Source organism: Hylobates moloch, unplaced genomic scaffold (genome assembly GCF_009828535.3).
Source record: "Hylobates moloch isolate HMO894 unplaced genomic scaffold, HMol_V3 SCAFFOLD_2, whole genome shotgun sequence".
In the NCBI taxonomy this organism is placed as follows: Eukaryota; Metazoa; Chordata; class Mammalia; order Primates; family Hylobatidae; genus Hylobates; species Hylobates moloch.
In genome coordinates, this window is record NW_026652277.1 from 30,804,446 (window position 1) to 30,828,289 (window position 23,844).

Sequence of the window (23,844 nt, forward strand, 5' to 3'; positions counted from 1 at the left end):
ATGAAAACTTAAGGTTAAAAATACATATCCTCAATAAATGAGTGTAAGTGAATTCTCCTTTGGTGATATCATAAAATGTCTGACTTTTAAAATCTTTATTTCTTAATTTAGTTTAAACTACCTATTGCGTTTCTCAGTCAAGAATAAAGTTAAAATATATAAGTTTCTCACTCTATTCCTGTGTGAAATATAAAAATATGGCAAAACAGTGTCAGATACATCATCTTGTATCAAGCTGTTAACTAATCTCATATGATCCTATACCTTAACTTCCAGCATAAATATGTGTGAGCAAGAAAATGTTACTGATGTTAAGAAAATAAAGTTTAAAGTGTCTGTCTTAAAAAATAATTATTGAGGTTACCAAGTGGCTGGTCACCAGCTAAGGGAGAGCATGTTCAAGTCAAACACAGCTCAAAGGTATAATCTCCCTGCAGTGGCTCAATCATCACATAAGGGTAGATTTCTTTGGACCTTGGATTACAGGTAGACTTCAGGATACCAGCTGTCTTGGCATAGATTTCAGAACTAGATATTTTATAATAAGAGACAGTAAAACTTTGTTTTTTCCTGAGCTCTGTACGTAGTTTCTGCCCTTTAACACTAGACTTAATTTTCAGAAAAGCCTTGGAATCATGCTATTTATGCAGCAGATGATCATTTCCCATGTGGAATTGAAATGTGAAAAAAAAAATCAGCTGTTAGCAAAGATAAAGAGGAAATCATCTAAACAAAGGTAAGATTTTTGGAAAGAATAACATAAGCTAACTTCTAAGTTGTTAATAACACAATGATCCTGAGTAATATGAAACAGTGTACCTTAGTTTTTGATTCAAAAAAGGAGGCAGTAGAACTCAGAAATAGGGTGTATATATTCATAATATGAATATGTTTAAAAGCTACCCAGAGGCCAGGCATGGTCGTTCACGCCTGTAATCCCACCACTTTGGAAGGCCGAGGTGGGTGGATCACTTGAAGCCAGGAGTTCAAAACCAGTCTGTGCGACATGGTGAAACCTCGTGTCTACTAAAAATCCAAAAAAATTAGCCAGGCGTAGCATACACCTGTAATCCCAGCTACTCAGGAGGCTGAGGCACAAGAATCATTTGAACTCTGGAGGTGGAGGCTGCAGTGAGCCCAGGTCCCACCACTGCACTCCAGCCTGGGTGACAGAGCAAGACCTTGTCTCAAAAAAGAAAAGAAAAAGAAGAGAGAGGAGAGGGAGAGGGAGAGAGGAGAGGGAGAGGGAGAGGGGAGAGAGAAAGGCGGAGAGAGAAAGGGGAGAGGGAGAGGGAGAGGGAGAGGAGAAAAGCTATCCAGAGTTGTATACAGAATGCTTTTACCAACACAGCTAAAAATATCCTGATCAAATGCCTTTATCTTATTTTATTAGCAATAAACAAATCATAATTACAATCGGCTGCCTGGGACTAATAAATTTTTACTAACCATTTTGTTGTTTGAGTTTCATTCTTAAATATATATGAGAATGACCAAAAATGACATTTTAAAAAACAAAATAAAATAATTAAAAATAGAATTTAAAAAGATAAATTGATTAATATATAAAAAGCTTCTTCAAAGAGAAATTGAATATGTACCATACACTGAGGGAAAAATCCTTGAAACCTTAGTCCTTACAGTCTCAGAAATAATTTGAGCAACTTTATTAAATTATGCAAGCCAGAGAAACTCTTTGGGACAAAATAAAACCCTTGGGTAAAGTATCAGATACCTGAACTCAATTTATAATTCAGACTTTTTGAGTAATATTCTTTTCAAACAATCCATCACTTTAATTGGAATTCTGAAGTTATAATGAACTATTAGTTTCTTAGAGAAAGAAAAAAAGTCAGTATTCAATCCCTGAATCTTAAAGTTGGCAGCTAATAATTTTTCAAACCTTAATAAATTCTAGAAGCACAAAAACAGTTGTACTGGTCTTAGTCCTAAACATACTAAATTATCATTACACTTTACTGATAGAATTGATTATTGTCTAAATTTTTGAAGAATCAAAGTAAGTGTTTTAAATCCTGCTAATTTCAAAAAAAGTTGTACATAATATTTGATTAGGTATTTTGACTTTATTCCATAGGTGATGTAGAGCTCCATAATTTAGTGTGTGTTTTAAAAAAAATAGTGAGGAAAAAGGCCACCAGCTGGGAGGTTCTAGTAGTAGACTGTGAAATGGAAGATGAAGATCTAGGCCAATGGATGAGAAATGGGCACGGTGATAAAGTTCTAAGCCACAGAAATTAATTGAATGTAGAAGATGGGGAAAGCTCTGGGATAGTGCCGAGCTGATGGCTTTGGATTACTTTATTTTGAAATAATAATTCACCCTTTCTTTTAACCTCTTGATTTTAATAGTGTTGAAGAGTACAGAGCAATTATTTTGTAGAATCTTCCTTGATTCCACAAAAATCTCCCAGTTTGATTTGTCTGATATTTCCTCATGATTATATTGAGGTTGTATATTCTTGACAAGAATCCCACAGTAAACCTTTCATCAAGAGGTTTCAATAAAGAGAAAAACCAAACTGTACCAGAAACATTTATAAATCTGTACTTAAAAACACAATTTGTCCTTTCTAGGTTTGTGGGGTTTTTCTGAGGTTGAGAATGCTGAAATATTTTTAAAATGAAATTTTTTTGTTTTTGTTTCTGTTTGTTTGTTTTGTTTGAGACAGAGTCTCGCTCTGTCACCAAGGTTGGAGTGCAGTGGCACCATCTGGGCTCACTGCAGCCTCCGCCTCCCAGGTTTAAGTGAACCTACCTCAGCCTCCTGAGTAGCTGGGATTACAGGTGTGCACCACCATGCCCAGCTAATTTTTGTGTTTTCAGTAGAGACTGGGTTGAACCATGTTGGCCAGCCTGGTCTTGACTCCTGACCTCAAGTGATCTGCCTGCCTCAGCCTCCCAAAGTGCTTGGATTACAGGCATGAGCCACCGCGCCAGGCATAAAAGAAAGTTAACAACATTCCATTGGTAAAACAGCAATAAGGAGAAGAAAAGAAATGGTAAAAAAAATAGTTACAGAGAATATAGAATGTAACGAGAGTCATAAGTATGCAATAATCAAAATTAATATAATTAGATGAGGAAAATATTTTTCAAGCAGAAATGATCTGAGATGAATTTATTAATAAAGCAACTTTTCAACTGACTTTGAAGGATGGTTGAGATTTCAACTGAAAATATGTGGAAGGATACTCCAGATGAAGAGAAAAGTGAAAGAACAATGGAGTGAAGGCAAAAATGGAAAGGCTGTGTTTGATCAATGGTGAATGATACAATTACCCTAGTATACAGTATGTGTCTACACTAATGCTGGTGACAGAATTGGCCTGGACACCCATGCTGGAGTCATACCTTCAAAGAGCTGAAAGACCATCCAAAAAGGAAGGACTTCATTTGAAAGGCTACAACATCTCACTGACCAGTTCTAGGAAGGTCCAGTGAGTCAGAGTTCTTAAGCAATACACAGCACAGACAGAAAGAAAGGAAAACAATGCTTCTGCATAGTTTATCTCTATTCTGCTGTTTGTTTTGTTTTGCCTTTCCAGTAATTCTACTGTTACATTACTATTCATTTTGTCCTTCTTTTAAAAAGTGTACTCAAACAAATTTACAAGAAAAAAAAACAAAAACCCCACCAAAAAGTGGGCAAAGGGTATCAACAGACACTTCTCAAAAAAAGATATTTACGTAGCCAAAAAACACATGAAAAAATGCTCATCATCACTGGCCATCAGAGAAATGCAAATCAAAACCACAATGAGATACCATCTCACACCAGTTAGAATGGCAATCATTAAAAAGTCAGGAAACAACAGGTGCTGGAGAGGATGTGGAGAAATAGGAACACTTTTACACTGTTGGTGGGACTGTAAACTAGTTCAACCATTGTGGAAGTCAGTGTGGCGGTTCCTCAGGGATCTAGAACTGGAAATACCATTTGACCCAGCCATCCCATTACTGGGTATATACCCAAAGGATTATAAATCATGCTGCTATAAAGACACATGCACACCTGTGTTTATAGCGGCACTATTCACAATAGCAAAGACTTGGAACCAACCTAAATGTCCAACAATGATAGACTGGATTAAGAAAATGTGGCACATATACACCATGGAATACTACGCAGCCATAAAAAATGATGAGTTCATGTCCTTTGTAGGGACATGGATGAAACTGGAAACCATCATTCTCAGCAAACTATCACAAGGACAGAAAACCAAACACCGCACATTCTCACTCATAGGTGGGAATTGAACAATGAGAACACATGGACACAGGAAGGGGAACATCACACACTGGGGTCTGTTGTGGGGTGGGGGGAGGGGGGAGGGACAGCATTAGGAGATATACCTAATGCTAAATGACGAGTTAATGGGTGCAGCACACCAACATGGCACATGGATACACGTGTAACAAACCTGCACATTGTGCACATGTACCCTAAAACTTAAAGTATAATAATAATAAAATTTTTTTAAAGTATAAAATAAAGCTAAAAATTTGAAATCCTTGGTTTGGTAATAGAAAAACAAAATGGAAATGTTAAGGTTCTTCAAGAGAGAGAAGTTTTTCCTGTTAATGGACAATGAAGAAAATATGAGAAAATAAGCCATGGAGAGAGCTGTTGGTAAAGGGTAGCTCAGGGGTTGCAAGCAAACCAGCGTGCCTGGTCCAGAAGTGACGGGGTCAGAGTCGAGAACAAAGAACAAGGGAACATAGAGGCCTTGAAGAGGTGGCAGGATCCTGAAAAACAGAAGGATTCAGGTACGTGTTGGTGATACTCAGAAATGGCAGTTGATTTTATAACAATTTCAGATCAGCTTATTTATATCACATATAAACAATGCTGTATGAAGCCTATAAATGTGGAAAGACTAGAAAAGCAAATTAGGTAAAACACCAAAACTAACAAACAGAAGACAGAAAAAGGAAGGAATGTCATACAAATGATTATAAAACACACAGAAAAGAGGAAATGCATCTGGATTTGTGTTATTCCCAATTTGGGAATTAAGAAGACAGGAAATTTGGTTTTCTTAATTCCTTTAAAGGAAATAAAATACTAGGAGAAAATATAAATTATTGTATCTTTTAAAAAAACTTTTTTAATGTTAAAAACTTTTCTGTGGAGCCTTGATTAATTATAAAATGGCTTTCTCTTTCTTAAAATTTCCTCTGATTTTTCTTTGTCTTATATTAATATATGAGAACATTTAATTATTTTCATGACTTTCTTGGCATTGTTATTATTCTCTTTTTCATAGTATGTTTCTGAATAATAAGTTTCCCTTATTCTTTGTATAATTTCTTTATGGAATAAGGAAATGTAGAAAAGGGACAGTAAAATCTGAATTCCACATTCTTTGTCCTATTTCACCCACTTTTTTTGTACTGATCTCAATTTAAATACGAGACTTTATGTCTTCGACATGAATGGCAACATAAACATAAAATAATTTAGCAGAGCACTTAAGCAAATTTATCACTGCATAGACTACAGCAAATAGAACCAATTTCTTCAAAGGACACAACTCACATATAAAAGTTATTTTATGCAGTTTGGAGATTGCTACCATTTGTAGACTTGGAAATATAACTATATGCTTCTGGTTGCTTTCTTGTACTTCAGACAAAAATACACTCTATCTGAACACCCTTTTCCAAACAAGATGGTTACATTTTCCAATTGGCACATCTAAGTTACTCTAAAAATCAATGTGGGCAGATGAGAGATAATAGTGTCTCCAAAATAGTGCTGTGTTGTCTATAAGGTGTGAGTTTTTCCTCTTATCGAGTATGAATAGAAATATAATTTGAAGACATAGCAGAATACCACTTTCATATCCACCCAAAAATACTCATCATAAAACAAAACAACTGAAACAACGAAAAGGTATATATCAAATATTTTTACATAATAGTGACATCATAGTTCAAGTGGCCAAAACAACATGAGTTCTTTGAATAAACAGAAATTATGGGTGTGGGGAGCCATCTAAAATTTTACTAACAATCTTCAGGGAGAAAAGTAGCATACACTTACTTGTGCTTTATTGTGATTTTAAAAAATAATTTTCCTATTATAACACTTTTTTCTTTTCACTCAAAAAAGTTTAATGTACTTGAGGAATACTAAAAAGAGAGAGAGAAAAAGAGATCATAAGAAACTTGAAAACTTCCAGTTTGAACATTATGGTATATTGTGAATATTTCCCCTTTTTATTCTTGGAAATCATCCCAACACATAGACAATGAGGAAATATTATGCAAATGTCCTATTTAGAGGAAATAGGAAACAGTGAAATTCTAGACCCAAATTCAATGAACTGTTTCCTAAAACACTGATGATAGAGCATAAGGGTGTACAGGAGGAAACAGAGAAAAGACACTTTGAAGAAACAGTCCAGAGGCTGCAGATTTTAAAAAAGAGCCAGCAAACATACTTCCTATAAAGCTAAGGGTACATTGTAGATGTGAGGCAACAATTTGAGGGAGAAGCATCTATGGAAGCAGTTTGGTACTCAAAAGCAGACAAAGTGAGGCTAAATTAAGAACTATACAGAAAAATCATATTACAGAAAGCAGTCTACATCTGTGGAAGCAGAGAAGTACAGTCTTTTATTGTAAAATAACAACAACAATAACAAAACAGAACAGACAACAAAACCCACTCTGTCTTTCTCCATTGGCTGGACCAAAAAATCTCACTTTTCTCAGTGACACATAAGAAAACCTGAGGCTGGGTGCGGTGGCTCACGCCTGTAGTCCCAGCACTTTGGGTCGTTGAGGTGGGTGGATCACCTGAGGTTGGGAGTTCAAGACCAGCCTGACCAACATGGAGAAACCCCATCTCTACTAAAAATACAAAATGAGCCAGGTTTGGTGGCACACGCCTGTAATCCCAGCTACTCAGGAGGCTGAGGCAGGAGAATTGCTTGAACCTGGGAGGCGGAGTTTGCAGTGAGCCAAGAGATCGTGCCATTGCACTCCAGACTGGGCAACAAGAGAAAACTCCGTCTCAAAAAAAAAAAAAAAAAAAAAAAAAAGAAAGAAAACCTGAACAAGCATAGAATCTATATAAAGATACTAAAAGACAGAAAGTGAGAAAGGGAAGGAGAGAGGGAGGGAAGGAAGGGAGGAAGGGAGGGAAAAAGAAAGCAAGGAAGGAAGGGAGGGAGGGAGGAAAAGAGGAACAGAGAAAACCAATGGAGATGGGGAGCAAAAACTAAAAACATGTTACCATAAACAAAGTTGAAAATTGTAACCAAACATTTCACTGTGAATTTTTAAAATGTAATGAGTAGAAATCACCTTTTGAAAGCAATTATATAGTGCAGATATGCAAGAAGTTAGAGAGAGGTGAGTGAATTAAGAACAAGAGATGAATTTTAAGTTATAAGTGCTCAACCAAATGGTACAATGAGAAAAAGTAAAAGTACTATGAAAATGAAAGAGATTGGAAGTAATACAGAGGAAGAGAAACTCATGAAAGTATAAAATGGTAGAAAAAGTTAAAGTGAAAATGCAAACTAAGTTAATTAGATATTAATATAGTCAAAGGGATTAGAGAGAAATTGTAGAGTGCATTGCAGACTAAAGAAATCCAAAATACATAAAAAAGGAGTCCCTGAAAAATAACCGTAAACTTAGATATAAGTTAAGAAATTCTTCATGAAATAAAAGAAGACTTGACTCTACATTTTGGGAAAAAGATACAAACAAAAATAAGAAAGCATGTCCCTGGGAAAAATAATCCAGAATAGTCAGCACTAAAACATTATAGTAAAGTCACTAAACTTCAACTATAAATGAAGAATCCTTTAGTCAGCTAGGCAAATAAAAATTCTGTAAATTCTGCAATGCTAGAGACAGAAGAGCAAGAGCAATACTGTCCTCAGACAGACTCTACCTTCAGTGTAAGACAAGAGACAAACTCTTTTAAATATTCAGGAATGCAGAAACATTGCTTCCAAGGGATCTTCCTCAGGAATGATTAGAAGTGACCTTCAGCCAACCAAGGGATTATTAAAATCACAACAACAAAGGAAACTGTCAACGATGTAAGCCCTGTTAGTAGATCTTCACCCAGTGGAGACTTCAGAGGATCTTAGCTCTGGACAGCTTGACTGCATCCTCATAACAAATCCTGCTCCAGAACCTCCCAGCTAAACCTCTCTAGATTCCTGAATCATAGAAACTGATATAACCACTATTTATTAAGTTGCTAAAATTTAGAGAAACTTGTTATGCAACTATAGACAACTAAGGCAACACTTTAATCACATCTGTAATCCCAGCACTTTAGGAGGCCAAGGTGGGCTGATCACTTGAGGTTAGGAGTTCAAGACCAGCCTGGCCAACATGGTAAAACCTCATCTCCACTAAAAATACAAAAATTAGCCAGGCATGGTGGTGCGTGTCTGTAATATCAGCTACTCAGGAGGCTGAGGCACGAGAATTGCTTTAGCCTGGGAGGCAGAGGTTGCCATGAACCAAGTTCATGCCACTGCACTCCAGCCTGGGTGATAGAGCGAGACTCTCTCAAAACAAAACAAAACAAATGAAAAACCCATCGAATTTAAAGAGGTTACAATACTGGAAAATAAGAAGGAATTTTGGTAAGAAGAAAGTTGTTTTCCACCAGGGAAGAAGTATAGTGAGAAGTGTAGTGAGAAGAGCTTCCAGTGAACCATTTGGGGTTGATATAGGTTCCCTGGATTTACAGAACTCCAACACTTGTGCTCGATCCAGGTTTAGAAATTACTAAAGGCAAGAGACTGTGGCTGTACTGCTGCTCTGAGGACAGGATGGTGATAGCTACTCTGGGAATGGCTTTTATGCCCAGAGTTAGTCCGGAAAAAGATAAACGAAGATAAAGGAAGGTTTATCTTCAGATAGATGTGGACAAGGTAGGAGAAACACCCAGCCAGGAGATATCTCAGTGCCATTTTCATCATGAGAGACACATGAAGGAGCCCTAGAACTCAACAGTAAGAATCTATATGCGTTAGACAACCACAGCTATGATCTTAGAGAAGAGGGACTATTTGACTTATTAAGAAACTACAGGAGAGACATTCCCAGCGAATAAGGAATTTCCAAAAACTCAGAAATTTGCTCCAAAAAAAAGAGCCAACTTTTCGTCTGATGTGGCCAAGATAAAATAATAGCTTCACTCCTTCCCTTTAAGCCATGAAACCATAGTTGGAAGACTGGGAGTTGAGAGCAAAGTGCAGACTAAGGAAACCAGGGAAGCAGCTGACCACAGCACCCCTGTCACACCAAGCAGAATAAAACTGTGGAAGGGAGAAGCTTTAATATTAGTAAGCTGCAGCATTTTTATTATTACATGGAAATGTAATTAATTAATGGGACCTTGTATTTTCTTTTATCTAAAGGTTACAGGCGTAAAATTTTAAAAGCTCTGTAATTGTAACCCAGACCTTCAAACCTTGAACTGCTACTGACTGGTAACACTACTAGAGTATATTAACTCATGCCTCACCAGTTACATAAGAAACCAGCTTCCAGAACCACACTGTCATATGGCTGAGCATACCATACTTGTTCTGCCATGATCTCATCCAGGCTGCCCTAAAGAATATATTTATAAGCCATTTTTAGAACAACGAATAAGCCTTGATTGGAATAGAGCTAAAAATTAAGAACCTTAATGTATTTTGTGGACAGTACAACATACTGTTGAATAAAATCAGCTCTCATTTTTCTTATTCCTATCCTGACATCAGTTAGTGGTTCTAAAACAACTTGCAATTCTTTAACTACAAAAAAAAAAAATAAAACAAACAATGTTTGGCAACACTACCTTTGAATATGATACTCTGGATTACAGAGATGTAGTCTTCAGGTTCCTGTTCAGTTGAGATCTCCCATCTGCTTTGAGAGATATTTAATAATTCATAGAGCTGATCTGAACTCTTCACTCCACAAAGCAAAGTAACTACACTTTTTGGTGAATGAAGTATCTTTTCCAGAAACTGACATTTCTTTGGAGTTAGGTCTTTAAGCAGGCTATTTGATAATATCAAAAGTTTACATTTGTAAGAGGTTAAGTTTAGCAACTCCAAATGCCGAAAAGAGAAATTCTCCAAGCGATATAACAGGATGGCTTCCCTTTTCACAACATGTAAAAATACTTCTGTCAAGTACAGAGCCCATTCCTCAGCATCTTCTTCATATATCATTATGATGTCTTTTGTATTTCCTGGAAAAAGAAAAAATATTTTCTTATGTTTGCAATGCTATCGGCAGGTTAAATTATTATTTCTCAAAAATTTTAATATGCTCACTAGGCAATGTATTAATTTGCTTATACCAAAGAAAAACTCTATGAAAGTCCTTCATAGTATAAAAAAAATCATAGATTAAGTAAAACTAGAATTCAAAGATAAGTTGATTTAAATTTTAAAAAGAATGATATGAAAGAGTATAATAAATAAGGAAACAAGTCAAGAACCATAACAATACCATTACCCAGATAATAAATAAATTCGAAAAAGAAATGAGTAGATTAGACATAGATAATGTTATAGATAATATTTTAATTTCTGGCCCAAAAGAAAAGCTTGATATTTTCATAGTAAATAAAAAAAAAAAAAAGGACGAGAAATAGAACAAGGCTAACACAATTGTTGAAAATACGATATATTTAGTTGAGAGTCAAAAACAGAAAAGATTCAGTATAAGGATGATCCAAAAGCCTGACATAGAAGAGAATAATATACACATTAAAACACTGTAAAACATATAATTTTTAATAATTTTAAAAATCCTTGAAATAAGAAAGATAAAGGAACCAGCTCTATGGATCAATGTGAAACAATCAGGGTCCAACTAAAACTGTTAAAGAAAACAGATCTTGCCAGGCGCGGTGGCTCACACCTGTAATCCCAGCACTTTGGGAGGCCAAGGTGGGCTGATCACGAGGTCAGGAGATCGAGACCATCCTGGCTAACACGGTGAAACCCCGTCTCTACTAAAAATATGAAAAATTAACTGGGCGTGGTGGTGGTGCCTGTAATCCCAGGCACTTGGGAGGCTGAGTCAGGAGAATGGCTTGAACCCAGGAGGTGGAGTTTGCAGTGAGCAGAGATTATTCCACTGCACTAAACAAAAAAAAAAAAAAAAAAAAAAACAGATCTTGATTAAATTGTCCTTAACTTAATGATAATTACAAAATTTATTCACATATCCAGGAAAGAAAACAAAGTCACCACAATAAGAGAAATGTAAGGTTGGTCTTGATTTCTTCAGAGCATTTTCAAGGCCAGATGAATTATAAGAAAATTTTTACAAAACTAATTTTTACAGTATATTCATGCTATAAAATATTGCATAACAATGAAAAAGAATGTAACAATGCTACATGCAACATGGATGAATCTAAAGGCATAATATTGAGTGAAAGAAGAAAGAGTATATATTGCATAATTGTATTTATGTAAAGTTCCAAAGCAGAAAACTTGATTCACAGTGATACAGATCTGAATATTTTAGGGTAGAATTAACAAATTAAAATAGGCATGAGAGAGCCTGCTGAAGTTCTGGATATGGTCTATATCTTGATCTAGGTGTTAGATATATATGGATATATATATATATAAAAATTCAGTCATCTACATATCTTAGATTGTGTTTGTAAGTTATACTGCAATACACTTGCAAAAGCTAGATGACTTGGGGAGGGAAAGACATAGGAAATAAATAAAGCATTTGTAACATTATCACATGTATTTGAAAATTAGAGAAAATATGCTAATAATGGAGGTTTGACAGGTCTAATAGGGCATTTACAAAAAGAATTAAAGATAGGTACATTTCAATATTTTGCACAAAACACAAAAAATGAAGAAATATTAATTCTGGAAAAAAGCCCCAAAATTTATGAAAGAAAGCAGGATAATTATAGACTATTTGGATCAATAGTGTGCATGTGTTTATAGTTATAATAATGTAAAAATTGATTAATTAATGACAAGTTGAGATTTAAATATCCTGGAGAATAAGAGAAGAGTCAGACAAACAAAAGTATACAAATACTTATCTTATGTATTATAGGAAGACAATAGATAATAGCTAAAATTAGTAAATCAAGAAATCGTAATATAAATGTACCTTTTTGAAATATGCAAAGGAATAAAAAAAGAAACTTTGAAAAAATTATGGCTTTTAAGGTTCTTAGAAGTGTGGAATAGCATTTGGGGAAACGGAAAGTAAAGAACTGTTGATTTTCACTATGTTTTATCATTGTTTTATATGAAAGTGTAACTGTAATCAAAATTTAAATAATAGAGGAAAATCCAGCCAAAAAATAGCAGAACCAAAGTAAAGTAAACAGAAATGAAAAAAACTTTGGAAAAAGAATAGGGTGAGTTGAATACATGTACATATAGAACAACAAATAAATGCTGAGGGCATTATGATTGCACTACAAAATGCACATTTTAACTTGATGAAATAAAAGTGATTACACAGTGGGAAAAACTGAGCATTTGGGGAGGAGAAAGTAAAACATTCTAACCTCATCTTTAATAGAATTTAATCCTTTAACACTGCCTAAATTTGAAACATTAATTTAAAATAATGACTTCATTCAATATTTTTTGTATCATTTTTCCCTAAACAATAATAAATAATCTAAAACATACTCAAAGAAATTTTTATCTTAAAATTAATATATCATTAGTTTTACTTTAACTTTATATTTAAAGATAGCATGTAAACTCTAATCTCATTTTTAATAAAATAGTACCTCCATGCCTATCTACCTAAAATGATTCTATCATTAGCAACAATTGTTTATGAGAGAGAGGACTTTGAGAGATATATGGCTTTCTTTTTCTTCACTCTTCCATATTGCTTATATTTTTATAATAACCTTATATTATTTTACAAAAATAATCATTTTTAAAGATCAGTTTGTACAGTATTATCATGAGTACAAAGAGTGAAACACCAAACTCTTCTCATCTTCTTCCTCTGAAAACAGAGCATGTATTTTCTACACCACTGATGTGGTGATGAAAACCATAATGATTCTGAGAGCTTTTGTATTTTATTAAATTATTGGGTTTATTATTTCTGTCTTTTCTCGTGATACAGATATTATCTCTGAGGGAAGATACTTTATTTTTCAATCCAAATTCCTACACAATGCCAAGCACAATTTCTTGAACAGATATTCAACAATTTTTTTTTACATATTTATGTATGCAGAATGAGAAAAAAAACATCTGGCAGAAAACATATGGGAATCACATGTAAGTTGTATATGAATCATCAATACAGTTCTGTTATTCTGTGTATAGTAGTGTAGTATCTCATCCAGCCTGGATGCTAAATACATAACTTGTTTAACAGAAATATTATGCCATAATTCAGTATTTTTATGTTTGAGGAATGGTAGATGGAGGGATTTCTTCATATTGCACATAGCCAGAATAAGCTGGTCTACAGTTATAAAAATAATAGGAGTATAAATAAAATTAATAATAATTAAAATTATCAAGCATTTAAAATAAATTAGGTCTCTGTGTTTCACACATGCTGTTTCATTTAATTCTCACAATTACACTATTAAGTAAGTACTAATGTTATCCTCATTTTACAGATGTGAAAACTGAAGTGGTATATTAGAATCAGGACTCCAATGCAGGCAGTCTGCCCTATACCCTATACTTTTAACTTCTAACAGCAAAGGACACAATAATATTATTTAAAAGATTACAGTAGATTATTTGGAGGGATATGAGTTAGATTAGTCAGCATCAAGCAGCCTATGGGGTAGTCTTAACTATGTACAGTATGTGAAGGCTTACTGGGAGTCTGGTTTCCTACCAAGGAGAAAGAGGAAACAGAACATATCATGTACTCCAAGAGTAGAGTAATCTATGAAGAATTTTCAGAATTGACTTTTTGACTCTATAATTTAAATCGAGAAAATTGTAGAATAAGCTATGAGTATACGTTAACGTAAAGAATAAATACTCCCATGTTATTTGGCTGGGTATCACAACTAGAAGACAACTATATGAAATCAAAACTAGAGACAATCATAACCTGTCTTTCCAAAGCCCAAGAAAATTACACAGGTAGTCTTTCTCAATACTCTAGATGCATTTTTACTTATGTTGAAAATTGAGCCTTTTTATTTGACTTATATTTGTCAATAACCTCATATGACAATTCTCAAAAACCTGAATTTGACATCAAATATCATTCCTTTCTTCTCTACAGATGAAATCATTTCACTATTTTAATCTTTAGTTTTCTCAATTATTATTTACTGAGACTTTCTATGTACCAGGCATGTTACTAAGCAGTTGACATGTATTACCTCATTTAATCCTCACCAAACTGCATGGAGTTGGTCCTGTTAGTCTTATTTTACTGATGTTCTCACTGAGGCTCAGAGGGGTTAAGTTACTTGTCAGAGCCACAAAGATAGTTGTTGATCTTTATGCTGACTTTCTTTCTTTTCATACGAAACTAAGTTGTGTTGAAATATAAAAGTTAATAAAAACTCTTTTAATAAGCCATGGTTTTCTTTTCCCTTTTTCTAGAAAATAGAAGTTTGTACCTGAATAATATCTAGGACCACAGACCCCAAAATAGTTCTTTATAAATTCTCAAAAGTAGCCCAGTGGCCTCGCACTGCACTTCATTTTATACATTTGAATTAAATCAACCCTAAGTAATTCTCCCCATTTAAGGAGGGTTACTGTCATTAAGACTGGTCAAATTTTATAGGCTTTGCAATGAAACAATAAATGATAAACTTGAAACATAGAAATATAAAATTTCCATTCCTGGAAAGCTTCATCATAATAAAAAGACATTACTATTGAAGATGGAATCAAGATCTGCAAATAAATTATTTTAAATGTACATCTTCAGTCTTGCATCATAAAGTGACAGCATTATACAATGGTTCTGTAGGAACAGAATACTGCCATATTAATTTTTATGAATTTACTATATTCTTTCAGATTCAATAATGCCTTATTTATCTTAAATATACTATAACAAATGTTTAAACCTGAAAGAAATATTTATCAATAATTTATATCAATAATTGCTTTTCCACCAAAACCAGATTACATTACATATTACCAAAAGAATGAGAGTAAACATATATTAAAATTCTTCTTATTCCATATGCACAGCTTCAAATGGTAGATTTTCTTCTTTTTGAATAAGATCCAATCTCATACCCATGTTTTGATTGTGCATAATAGAAAAAGATTGCATAATGCACCCTTTCAATATTACATTTTTCTAACTGGTAACCAAAAGGCAGAAGAAAAGAAAGCAGAAAATTACAAAAAAAAATGAGTTACAGCCATAATGGATTCAGCAATAGCAACAAGGACATTAATCTTAATATAATCACACACACATATGTCATTACTTAAATTACACAGTAAGTATAACTCAATTGAGTTTACATTCCAACTTTGTACTGTTATCTCTAGTACAACATGGAAACAAAACTGGGGATTTTTCAAAGGTTTGAATGTAGTGAAGCACACCATAACTCATATTTCTCCTCTGGGAAAGTGGCTAATGCCACTTACTCGTAGTGGGACATTCATATATGAAGTGTTTCCTGTATAATCTGTATATATCTGTGCGGTGGATGCTGTGGATGCACATCTCACACCTTCCTGGACCACCAGCTACTGCTTAGTGGTCAGTTATTAAGCATATTGACCACTTCTGACCTCTGCTTTACTGACTGAGGACTTTGGTGCTAAGAGTACTTCCTCAGTCTGTGCACCTGCCCAGCAGCTCATTAGCTTCAGGGATTTAGTGCACCAAGAATAGGGGGACAATCTCAGGCAGTGAGGAACAGAAGTAAATGTGTAAATAACTCAGCTTATCCAACCTGCAATGGGGCAATTCTGAGGTTTGTTCTACACAGTAATCAGAGAGTCCCAATGGTATTGAATTGTAACTCCTCACTGTGTTATTCTACTTATTAATACACACATTGCCTTTTCTCCCTTTCTTATCTTTCTGCATTTTCTCACTAGAGCTTCATGGGCTCCTGATCAAATACCTGTACTCAAGTCCATTTTTCCAAATCTTCTACAGGACTCTTCTTCTACACACATACATTATTTAACTTAGTTCTTTCTTTCAAATGCAGGACGGTACCAACACATAATTTTAAGATTATGCTTTTCAGCTACAGTGAACGACAACCAGCAAAAATTTTTATGCAAATTCAGAATTTTCCACTTTCTTCTTCTAAGATGCAAACAGATACTTTTATGTCTCACAGTGCAACCATGGAAGGTTTTTTTTTCTATATAAAAAAGCATGGCATTAATTGTTACAGTATTATTTTGTGAAGTCTTCCTAACCCTGGATATATAAACTGAAAATGTTCTAATCCCACCTCTAATCACTTTTTATGTCTAGTTGGCCCATTCATAAAATTGAATAAAACACAAGTGCCTAATAGGGTTGTTGAAAGTACCAAAAAAATTCATACAATGTGCTTATCATAAGGCATGGACAATAGGAGTCAGGAAATATTAGATCTTACCAGTAAGCCTGTCTACATCTGACAGCAGGAAGGCTATACTCAAAAGTTTCTCAAAATATTACCACAATAATAAGGTATACAAAGGTAAGTATATCTATTCATAAAATAAGTGATTATTTCCTAAGTTTCTATATTGTCTACATTATTTATATACATTGGAATGGGAATTAAAAGAAAATTTTTTGAAAATATATTTTTTATCAAGATGTAGATATCATGGTTGAGAACATCTTGCACCTTTCCAAGTTTACCGATAATTTGTATTAAAAGAAGAAAAAATGTGAATGACGATTTGGGAAAGGTATTGTGTTAGAAATGAGTTTTAGGAAGCAATTGCAGCATATATAAAAAATGACAAATAGGGTCTAATTAAACTAAACAGCTTCTACACTGCAAAATAAACTATCAACAGAGTACAAAGACAACCATAAAGACACATGCACATAAATGTTCACTGCAGCACAATTCACAACAGCAAAGACATGCAATCAACCTAAATACCATCAATGATAGACTGGATAAAGAAAATGTGGTGGCCAGAGCGGTGGCTCATATCTGTAATCCCAGCACTTTGGGAGGCCAAGGTGGGTGGATCAGGAGGTCAGGAGATTGAGACCAGCCTGGCTAACATGGTGAAACCCCACCTCTACTAAAAACACAAAAAATTAGTGGGGCGTGGTGGTGGACGCCTGTAGTCCTAGCTACTCAGGAGGCTGAGGAGGAGAATGACATGAACTCGGGAGGTGGAACTTAAAGTGAAGGGAGATTGCACCACCGCACTCTAGCCTGGGCCACAGAGTGAGACTCTGTCTCAAAAAAAAAAAAAGTATTGATTCCAAGACAACACTGATCATAAGACCACCCATTATTTTGTTTCTTTAAGAAGAGAATGCTGTGAACAAAAAACTATAATATACTACAAATTTAAAGATAAATTTTAACTTTATAGCATTTGAATAATAAATTGTCAGAATCAATGAAATATGGTAACTTTAGAGAATCTGAATAATAAAATAAATTGTCAGAATCAGTGAAATATGGTAACATTACTATCTCATACAGTCTCTTAAGTGCCTTTTTTTTTTTTTCTGAGGTCTCACTAAGGCTGGAGTGCAGTGGCATGATCTTGGGGCTCAGTTCAACCTCCACCTCCCAGGCTTAAGCAATCCTCCCACTTCAGCCTCCCAAGTAGCTGGGACCACAGGTATGCACCACCATGCCAAGTTAATTTTTCGTATTTTTTGTATTTTTTTTAATGGTAGAGACAGGGTTTCACCATGTTGACCAGACTGGTCTCAAACTGCTGGGCTCAAGTGATCCACCCACCTAGGCCTCCCAAAGTGCTGGGATTACAGGCATGAGCCACCACGCCTTGCCAAGTGCTTCTCATTTCTCCAATTCAACATCAAGAATGATCTTCTCAGAATCTTATTATTTTCTATGGTTCCCCACAGACTGATTTCTTTCCTGGAGGATGGCTCTTATGGATTACATCACCCAGGCTCCCATGCCTACCTTGATTGAAAGCACCATCAGAATATCAAATGAGAAGAAAGAATGATAGGGTTTTTTATTGGCCCTCTACCCACTCCTCCATTTTAGTTTGGACAGTGGCTGCTTTCTTGTATGGCTATTTTTCTATGACTTTTCTTTCATGGGTCCAGTTATCATGCAATTCCAATAACCATCTTCCTTTCCCTTATCTCACTAGTGTAGTAAAGAATTTTTGTTGTTAGTTTGAATGCTTCACTATCCCTCCTCGATTCAAAAAATCAAGCAAACAAACAAACAAAAAAACCCAAACCAAACATATACCATATACAAAAATCAGCTCATGATGGATTAAAGACTTAAATGCAAAACCCAAAACTAAAAAATCCGTGCAAGACAACCTAGGCAATACCATCCTAGACACAGAAATGGGCAAAGACTTCATGACAAAGACACCAAAAGCAATCGCAACAAAAGCAAAAATTGACAAATGGGATCTAATTAAACAAGAGTTTCTGAACAGCAAAAGAAAGTATCAACAGTGAACAGACAACCTACAGAATGGGAGAAAAATTTTGCCAACTATGCATCTGACAAAGGTCAAATATCAAGCACCTATAAGGAAATTAAACACATTTCCAAGAGAAAAAAATCAAACAACTCCATTAAAAAGTGGGCAAAGGACATGAATAGACACTTTTCAAAAGAAAACATACATGTGGCCAACAATCATATGGAAAAAAGCTCAATATCACTGATCATTAGAGAAATGCAAATCAAAAGCCCAATGAGATACCGTCTCACATCAGTTAGAAGGGCTATTAATAAAAAGTCAAAAAATAACAGATGCTGGCGAGTTTGTGGAGAAAATGGAAAACTTATACACTGTTGGTGGGAGTGTAAATTAGTTCAACCATTGTGGAACGCAGTATGGCAATTCCTCAAAGACCTAAAGACAGAAATAGCATTCGACCCACCCAGAGGAATATAAATCATTCTACCATAAAGACACATGCACATGAATGTTCACTGCAGCACAATTCACAATAGCAAAGACATGGTATCAACCTAAGAGCCCATCAGTGACAAACTGGATAAAAAGAATGTGGTACATATAAGCCATGGAATACTATGCAACCATAAAAAAGAACGAGATAATGTGGGAACGTGAATGAAGCTGGAGGCTATTATTCTCAGCAAACTAATTCAGGAACAGAAAACCAAATACCACATGTTCTCACTTATAAGTGGGAGCTAAATGATAAGAATTTATGAACACAAAAAACGAAACAACAGTCACTGGAGTATGCTTGAAGGTGGAGGGTGGGAGGAGGGAGAGGAGCAAAAAAGATAACTATTGGGTACTGGCCTTAATTCCTGGGTGATGAAATAATCTGTACAACAGACCCCCATGACATGAGTTTACCTATGTAACAAACCATTACATGTAGGTCCTAAACTAAAATAAAAGTTAAAAAAAAAAAAGGAACATTTTAAAAAACTTCACTTGAGGCAATTGCCTTACAAGTAATGTCAACTTTTCTTAGTACAGATGCCAACATCCCTCACTGGTTGCCTCTTGAATCAGTAACTAGAGTTAGATCCCACAAGGGAAGGGAGAAAATTCCACAAAAAAAGATTTAATACTCAGAAATTGTTCATGGATATTGCCAATATGTATCAGCATGAGTTTGGAAAGTATGTATGGAATGAATTTTAAGAGTTGTTAGACTGAGAAAGATGAATCAGAAGATTGGATCTGACTGAATTTATCAATATGGTTGTATTTTAACAGCATTCAGGATTTAATGTGTTATCTCAAGTACCTGTGGTAGTATTAACAGCCTATTATAATGGTTAATTAAAACTTGGATTCCATGGTGGCCTACAGTCAATGAGGCTGCAATGCCAGAATTTCCCTGCTATGACATAGAGCAGGAGCCAGTAGACAAACTTTGTGTAAAGGGCTAGATAGTAAATACTTTAGGCTTTGTGGCACACTTGGAATCTCCTTCTCCTTCTTCTCCTCCTTATCCTTCTCCTCTTCTTTTCTACAACTTTAAATGTGTAAAAACCATTCTTAGCTCACAGGTGATACACAAACAGGACACCAGCTGGATTTCGTCTACTGACTATTATTTGCTGACCTCTACTCTAAAGTGTTCTGATGTTCCCTTCGCTAGTATTAAGAAATGTATTCATGAAAAGTGCTGTGGTGTCTGTCTTCTGCAGCATAGACACAATGATTAGGCAACAATCATTAGAGACAATATAAATAATCAAAGTGTTTTTCACTACAGGTATTGTGGTGGTATCTAATTGATCTGTGGGTCCTTAGGAATGAAATATATAGTGTAGATATTTGTAATACAGATTACAAATGTAATGTAAACCTGAAATGTATAGCCTATGAAGCTTCTATATCATCTTTATAAACAAAACAATTCTCACGTGGGGTGCAAAAACTTACTTAAGTTGCTATAATGGAAACTCATAGACCACTCCCTAGTTTATAGACTTAGAGGACTTTGACTGAGGGGAGCTCAGGTCCCTTTGAAAAAGGGGTTTTCTATGCTGCTAAACATGGGTACCATAAATCTTCCTCCAAGCCTTTGTCAGAGTGACCTAAAGGCACGTGTACTAGTGAAAAAATAATACTCAGAATACTCAGGAATATCTTCTAGCAATTATTAGTTACTAGTCTTAACTGATAAAAAATTCCCAAAGACTGAAAATACCACCATGGTATTTTTTCGGAATTTATAGAAGTCAAGTGTAATAATAAATGACATCTTGCCTTGAGTATATATATGGTAATGATTCCAGTGGGCCCATGTGAGTACCACAGAGGTATCCTGTGGGTACTTTTTAAGCCAGAAATGTCTGGTGAAAATGCATATACATAGCAAATGTCAGAATCCTAACAGAGAATGAGGACTATTATTGTAGGAAAGGCAAAATATATGTATCTGAAACTGTCGAATCCCATTCTCACAGTAAACTAAAAAATAAAAATAAAATAACAGTAATCTTTCTTTATTCATGGAGAATACCTTTCAAGACTCCCAGTGGATCCCTGAAACTACAGATAGCATAGAACTCTATAAATACATATACTAAGCTTTTTTGCTATACATGTATATCTATGATAAAGTTTAATTTATAAAGTAGGCATGGTAAGAGCATAGCAACAGTAATTATTAATAAAATAGAACAACTGTAACAGTATGTTATAGTAAAAGTTATGTGAATGTGGTTTCTCTTTCTCTTCCTTTCAAAATATATTACTATTTTTGGACCATGGCTGACCACGGATAACTAAAACCACAGGAAGCAAAACCACAGAGAAGGGGGACTACTGTACTACATTCCTGAAGGAATTACAGATTATTGCCACCAACAAAGACTTGGGAGATGAAGATACAATGGTGGTTATTTCTTCACAACTCTGCTTTACTCTCTAGTTTGCAAGTACAAAAGCCAAAGGGTCTTGTAAAATAACTGCCGATTTTCATAAATATAACCAGGTATTCATATTAACTGCTATTCCACAGATAATATATTTACTGGAGAAAATCAACTAGCCTATGTAAACTATAAACAGATAATTGATCAAGTCATTATTTTCTTTATAATTGCAATGAATAAAGATAATAATCAGTTTGCAGTCACTTGGTAGAAACAGCAGTAACCTTCCCCTGACTTACCTCAAGGCTATGCCCCATGTCATAATAACATCTGTATAAATACTGACCATACCTATATGCCATACAGTATATCATTTTATATGTAAAATATAAAATTGGTTAAATAAACTTGCTCATAGCAAAAGAGCAAATGCTCTAGTTGTCATAATATGATACATTTGTGCCAGAGTGTGAAGGATAAACCATATTGAAGTTCAGGAACCTGAAATATCATCAGTCTTTCTAGACAGCCAATGGTATAGCAGGGGTGTCCAATCTTTTGACATCCCTGGACCACATTGGAAGAAGAATTGTCTTGGGCCACATATGAAATACACTAATGACAGCTGATGAGCTAAAAAAAATTGCAAAAAAAAATCTCATAATGTTTTAAGAAAGTTTACGAATCTATGTTGGGCTACATTCAAAGCCATCCTGGGTCGCAGGTTGGACAAGCTTCCTTTAAGGCATATCAGGATAGCCCTGTATACTGAAAGACAATTTTTTTTATTTCCAACTTTTAAGTTCAGGGGTACGTGTGCGGGATGTGCAGGTTTGTTACATAGGTAAACGTGTGCCATGATGGTTTGCTGCATAGATCATCCAATCACCCAGGTATTAATCACCCAGCATCCATTAGTTATTCTTCCTGATCCTCTCCCTCCTCCCACCCCTCACCCTCCAACAGGCCCGGTGTGTGTTGCTCACCTCTATGTGTCCATGTTTTCTCATTATTTAGCTTCCACTTACAAGTGAGAACATTCGGTATTTGGTTTTCTGCTCATGCATTAGTTTGCTAAGGATGATGACATTCAGCGCAATCCATGACCCTGCAAAGGACATAATCTCATTCCTTTTTATGGCTGCATAGAATTCCACAGTGTACATGTACCACATTTTCTTTATCCAATCTATCAGTGATGGGCATTTGGGTTGATTTCATAAATTTACTATTGTGAATAGTGCTGCAATGAACATAAAATATGCATGTGTCTTTATAATAGGACAATTTACACTCCTCTGGGTATACAAATTATTGAATGTCACCATTTGATGGGCCTCTTTGCATTTTGAAGGAAACGAACATATTTGAGCCCATTTACCGGGTAGCCAGTAACAATACCAGCTTTGAGTAGGAGCAAGAAAGGGCTCTACTATACAGTTAGGCTGCAGTGCACACTACACTGTCCTTTGAGCTTTATAACAAAGCTTTATTAAGTTTCTGGCAACTCTCAATAGGAGATCCACAACACATATCCCTGAGATTTTGGAGGAATACCATTCCTTATTCTTCCATTGACTCCTTTCTATTTGAAAATTAACTTGTGAGTTATTATTGGATCCTGACTGAGATTAATGTCTGCTTATATGACACCAAGTGTTTATGTAGTCTAACTGGCCATTAATAAACTGGGTGTTATGTGATCTACCAAATTATAATTTGGTTGTAAGAAATAATATTCCATTAGAAAATGAGTATGATACATACAAAACCAGACTCAGGCAATTCTGGATGGGACAAGTAAGTGCCATGAGCCTGTAGCTTAAGCTTCTGTGACACCAAATCTTACCGCTTTACCACTCCTCCCTCAACATACATCTGTAATCTCATGAGGAATTACTAAACCTGTTAACAGAAAAAAAAAGAAGCATGGCATTAGTTTCCAGATTGTTCTGAAAAATATGCCAGCACCAGTCCAAAGTGAATGGTTGCTACATTACAGCCCCACTCATGGTGAAAGGAAATTCTTCCAGTTGACGGAAGTTCATGTAATATATTTGAGAGCCCGCTTTGATTTAGAGAAAAGATGGCTTGAGCTATGGATGGATCTACATTGAACAAAATAAGAAGAAATAGGAAAGGACATGTTCATTTCATTTCAGAATTAAATATACAAACTAAATTACTAAACAAGAAAAAATAGCTAGGAAACATGAGCCTATGCCTTTTGTGACATACAGAGGAAAATTAGACTTGAACTCGTGTTTCTCAGTTTTCCTTTGCGAGCAACTACACCTGCATAACAAGCTTTTGACCACACTGGTGATCAACGAATGCCCACTGAA

At 35.1% G+C, this 23,844-nt stretch overlaps 1 protein-coding gene across 1 annotated transcript in view; it reads right to left on the minus strand.

The window, feature by feature from the left end:
- The window catches only part of BANK1 (B cell scaffold protein with ankyrin repeats 1), a 286,830-nt gene that overhangs the window by 238,147 nt on the left and 24,839 nt on the right, over positions 1-23,844 (minus strand). Inside the window, exon 2 of the mRNA XM_032177982.2 lies at positions 9,854-10,252. Within this exon, the coding sequence (XP_032033873.1) occupies positions 9,854-10,252 (399 nt within the window). The remainder of the gene's footprint in view (positions 1-9,853; positions 10,253-23,844) is intronic.